This window comes from Chrysoperla carnea, unplaced genomic scaffold, assembly GCF_905475395.1.
Source record: "Chrysoperla carnea unplaced genomic scaffold, inChrCarn1.1, whole genome shotgun sequence".
In the NCBI taxonomy this organism is placed as follows: Eukaryota; Metazoa; Arthropoda; class Insecta; order Neuroptera; family Chrysopidae; genus Chrysoperla; species Chrysoperla carnea.
In genome coordinates, this window is record NW_025408247.1 from 255,403 (window position 1) to 260,976 (window position 5,574).

General features: G+C 27.6%; 1 protein-coding gene across 1 annotated transcript; it reads right to left on the reverse strand.

The window, feature by feature from the left end:
- Positions 1 to 2,014: 2,014 nt before the first annotated feature.
- On the reverse strand, positions 2,015 to 3,292 carry LOC123304848. Its single transcript, XM_044886412.1, has one exon. The coding sequence runs from the start codon at positions 3,290 to 3,292 to the stop codon at positions 2,015 to 2,017; it is 1,278 nt and encodes a 425-aa protein (XP_044742347.1).
- Positions 3,293 to 5,574: the final 2,282 nt, after the last annotated feature.

Consider the following 5,574-nt stretch of genomic DNA (forward strand, 5'->3'; position numbering starts at 1 on the left):
AAATTGATGGAAATCGTAGTCGGATATATCATAATATTATTTCAAAATTGTTTCATGAAGGTGAAGGGATATCATATCGTAGCCTATATAACCCAAAAATAATTTATTTCGATGACCCAAATGAACTAATTTCACGTCTTAAGCTTCTAAATGCAGAAAAACTTGCGGGAAATAATGGAGTAAAAAATGAAATTATAAGTATTTTAAGTGAATTAAAAGAAATCGGGATTGTTGCATAAATATTTATAAACAATTTTTTTAATAGCAGGATAAGCACTCGTAAAATGGATTTTGAAGCAAGAACACATACAAATATTTCATTCTGTACTTTTTTATATTAATTGTTTATTTATTATACACACAAATAAAAAAAATGATAAAAAGTTGTCTAATTTTCCAAAAAAATCAGTGTATAATGGAAAAGGAAGAAATAGTAAATGAAATTCACAAACCTGCAAGAGTAAACTTTCCTAGACGTAAATATAAATTATTTGGTTTAAATGATTTATTTGAAGCTGATTTAATAGAAATGACAAAATATTCCAAAGAAAATAATGGGTATAAATATATACTTACTGTAATCAATTGTTTTTCTAAATTTGCTTTCTGTGAACCTTTGAAAACAAAAACCGGGAAAGAAGTAACCAATGCATTTGAAAAAATATTGAATAGAACTACATCACCTAAGAATTTACATGTTGATCAAGGGAAAGAATTTTTCAACTCACATTTTCAAAAGTTGATGAAACAACATAATATTAACATTTATCCAAGTTATTCCACGAAAAAATGTGCAATTATAGAACGATCCAATAGAACATTGAAGAATATGTTATATAAACAATTTTCGCTTAATGGATCTTACAAGTGGATTGATAGTCTTCAAAAAATTGTTGAAACTTATAATAATCAAAACCATCGGACAACTGGAATGAAGCCTAGTGAAGTTCATGTTTCTGAAGAACATGAAGAAATATTGTTGAAAACAGCATATCACAATGACCCTCCTCCTCCTCCTTCTAAACAAAAAGCTAAGAGAAGATTCTCAATCGAAAATTTTGTACAAATATCCAAATACAAACATGTATTTGAAAAAAAATATACACCAAATTGGTCTATGGAAGTTTTCAAGATTGTTAAAATTCAATCTACAGATCCCTATTCATATCTATTGGAAGACTTGGCTGGGAATCCAATATTAGGTTCATTTTACCAATATGAATTATTGAAAACTAATTTCCCCAATATATATTTAGTTGAAAAAATTTTAAAAAGGAAAAATAACATGGTGTTGGTAAAATGGTTAGGATTTAATGAATCTGAATGGATACTTAGAGAGAATTTGTTATAAATATCAAAAAAATAAAAAATTTTTTTTTTAAATAGTTTTTTTTTTAAATAGTTTTTTTTATTACCAATTCCTTTTTTTTTTATATAAATTACAAAACTATCACCATTAAAAAATTACAAATTATTAATTTTTTTATAACCAAGAGCTAGTGTATCAATTTTATTTTCTTGAATTACGCGTTTATCATCATCTGATGACAAAGTTCTTTTACGCTGTTTTATAGTATACAATTCAAAGTTTTTGCTTAGTATTCTATACATATCACTATAAACACTTTCTTCATTAAACAGAGTATTTACATAATCATTAAATGTAATTTTCTTTAGAGTAGCTTTAACAATTCCTTTTGCCTTCTTTATCGTATTATCTGATTCTAGTTTGAACGAATACATTTTTGCTTTTAAGGCACAAAACTGTGTTATTATTTCCCCATTTGTTTCATCTTTAAAACATCCTAAAACTTTTTTATTATGCCTATGAATGTTAAAAATATTATTTTCTGGGTAGTCTGAAGTATCGAACAATTCAAAGTTATGCTTTATTTTCTGATAGATATCCATCTCATTTCGATCTTTTTTAATAATATGATATACTAGTGAATCTGTATCCGTATACATAAGACTTAGATTTGCAAACCATTTTTTCATATATTTATAATGAAAGTTAAACGGATGAACGGATGGAATGAAAGTTGGAGAGTTCAAGAACACATGCTCCTACTATAATCGGTTTATCAAATTTAAGTTCAGAAGGTTGTAGTTCTATTACTAGTAAATTTTCAGCTATTACTGTAAATTTTTTGCAATATGGACTACTTATTAGATTTCTCACTCCGTTTTTTCCTTCGTATCTTGTTATCAATTTACAATTAGATCTTTTACGCACAGATTCCATGGTTTTACCAAACATTGCATTATTCATCAATTTGAAAAAGTCTTTTTCAAAAGAATTTTTTGCATTAGTTCTTTTCTCAGTATTTAAATCAATGTATTTTTTCAACCACAATGATTGAGAAAAACGTAGAATCCTATGTCTTGCTGTTAATTTCAAACCATAGTTTAAAGCTTGTTGCAAATTTTTTAAGTGAAGAATATATTTATGTTTACTATAGAAAGTACTTACTAATTTTTTTTGTTTATTAACTATTTTATGTTCTGGTAGAAACGGGAAATCATTATGAAAATCATGTAGCTTTTCAGGGTAATCAATACTAACTTCTAACATGTAGCCATAATCCCCATCGGAATCAATATTAACATCAAAACTTTGTACTTCTTGAGGTGTAAGGAATTTATATTCACCCTTTGCAAGTTTTCCAATCATTGCAAGTCCATATAAATTATTACAATCTAGGTAGATTATATAGCTTTCGGGTAAATTTGAATCATAATCCATCATGTAAGGATTATTGCTCTCTGCATACCTTTTTATTGCTAAGGTTAACCCACCCCTAATACATGCTTCTACAAAATTTAAAATATTAATATCTGTTATTAATTCTAACTTTACCTTAGTTACTTTCAGCATGGCATCGAAAGTTAGTCCAGGTGTAGTATAGTAACTAGCAGGATCTAAGCCGTAGGTTGAATGACAAATTTTACGAAAATTTTCAAACACACATGCTAATAGTAAAACATCACATTTTAAATAAATATCGGCATATTCACCTAAATTTTTAATATGAAATTTTTCCCAAACATTTTTCGCATGTTCATATTCTTCTTTGCTTATATTGCTATCTGTTAATTGATTAAAAAAAGAATCAGGTTCTGGTAAAACAGTTTCATTTAGTTGATTCCATTCGGTTACATAATCATAAGGAAAGATTCCCTTTTCCTTTAATAAATTCAGATGGGGATGGGATGCTTCAAATTCCTCTTTTAGAATTTCAAATTGATTATCATCTAAATTTTTTACTAGAGTATCGAGAGAGCTTTGCATAAATCTGCATGAGTCGATAAACCTAACATATAAAGAGTTAATTTTTTTAGAAAAAGATATATATCGTTCGCTGTTAATAGGAATAGCATGAATATCCCCATCATCATATCCCAATTCACGAATAAAAAAATTGAAATCATAACGAGAGCCGTTATGAAAAAATACTGGAACAAAATTTGGAAGAGTATAATTAATATTACACCCCTCATGAGAAGCCCCACGAAATTTTGATGTTAAGTGACAGTGATCTCTAACTTTAACCTCTCCTTCCAAAAAGGGTTTCTCACAAATGTAACAAACAGTTGACGATTGAAATATGAGTTCGTCTTCTTCAGTCATATGTATAGGTATAATAGTTTTATATATACTTTCAATTGAATTTAAAATTTCTCTCAATTTACTAATGAACCATTTTGCTACATCAAGACCTGAATATGAATAATACTCATTTTTTGAAGAGTCATAGGAACATATAACTTTTAGAGCTACAGAGTATGGTACATGATGTTGGAAATATGAAGTGTTGCTATTAGTATTGCTAATATTGCCAATGATTTTTGGAAGAAAACATTCAAAATCTGAATATATTACGAAAGGGAGAAATTGTTTATTTTTATAATTTTTAAATTCTAATATTACATCTTTCCCTGTAGGAAATACAGTTTTTACTTCATTAAAAACATTGCACAGTTCTAGATGTTCATTGTATTTTTCCCTAATATTGAAATGTTGAAGACATCTATCACAGAAAAACTTTTGTAAATGATTTTTTGATTTTTGAGAAGAACAAAGTCTGGATAGATTTTTAATAAGACAGTAGTGGAATTTAATGTTATCATTAATCATGAGTAAGTTTATGTGTTGTTGTTTCTTTTGTTTGGTGAAATATAAAGGACCATTTACCAAACCAGAATCTGATAAACCATATACATTTATAGAAAAATTATTATTTTTCTCGATTTTAGGGATATCTTTAAGTTCTACTGGAAATTTGATGTTGTTAAAATTAAATATTTCATAAAAGTTTTGTGGATACTTTGAAACTCTATAACTATGCTCTTCTACAGGGAAAAAATGTGCTAAAAGACAATAAGCAAAGCAATAGCTATCTTCATTTTGAATATTAATGCAGGCTTTTTTATCTAAAATTTTTTTTGGTAGAGGTATATAAGTTCCACCTCTCATTGGGTCAAATTGTGCTACATTTAATTCTAAACAAAGAATTTTATCTAGTGTAGCATTTGAACCTCTTTGTTGAAACTCTTCTAACCTTACTATAAGATTGTTTAGCGCATCCTTATACCAAGCAGAAAACTCAGTGGTTCGATCAAAGTGTTGAAGATTAAGCATGAAATGAAATGTATCTATGACTTCTGTATCGCTTTTTTTAATTACAAAATCACATCTTATTCCAAGTGAAACTTTAATTAAAGTGTGTAGAGATAAGTATTCTCTAATTTTATCGGATACTAGTTTTTCCTTATATTTAAAAAATGTGGATAAGTCCTTAGCATTCTCGTAATTTACTAATTTCCAGCAAAAATTTTATTTTTAAAACAATTAACAGCTATCCATGTTTTTGTTTCATCTAATGGTGAGAATGTAGGAAGTATACAGCTAGATGATGGTTCATTATTTGTATTATTTGATTTTGAAGGTGATTCTGGTGAGGAAGATGATTCTAGTGATAATAATTTGTTTGTTTTAGATGATGATGAAGGCGATGATAATCCTAAGAAACAAATTTTTAAGAAAAATATTAACAATTAATACAAAAATTTTTAAATAAGTCATTTTTACCTGCTTGTTCAAGGCTTCTTTTTAATATTATCTTTTTCATCTTCTTCTTTTGTCAAATCAATTACCTCTTGGCTATTTATTTTATAGGGATTATGTTTGTTTCTATTATTATTATTAGTTTTTATTTTCAATTTACAACGACGAAAAAGTGATGATCTTGGGGAATGTTGAATGTTTGTAGATTTACTTGGCAATAAATTAATATGTTGAATGTGTGTTGGTTTACTTGATGGTATATGTTGAATGTCTGTTGGTTTACTTGATGGTATATGTTGAATGTATTCAGGTCTGTTTGATTCACTATGATGAGCAGCAGAATTTAAATTTGCATCTGATTCACTAGAGAATAAATATGAATTCAATTCTCTGAGTAAATCATCTATTGGTTGAAAATTGTTTGAGGAAGAAGCTAAGTTTGGAGAGAAATGACTGTCTAGGTCTAATGGAGGGTAACTTTCTATTGGTAGCAATGTAAGATCTGT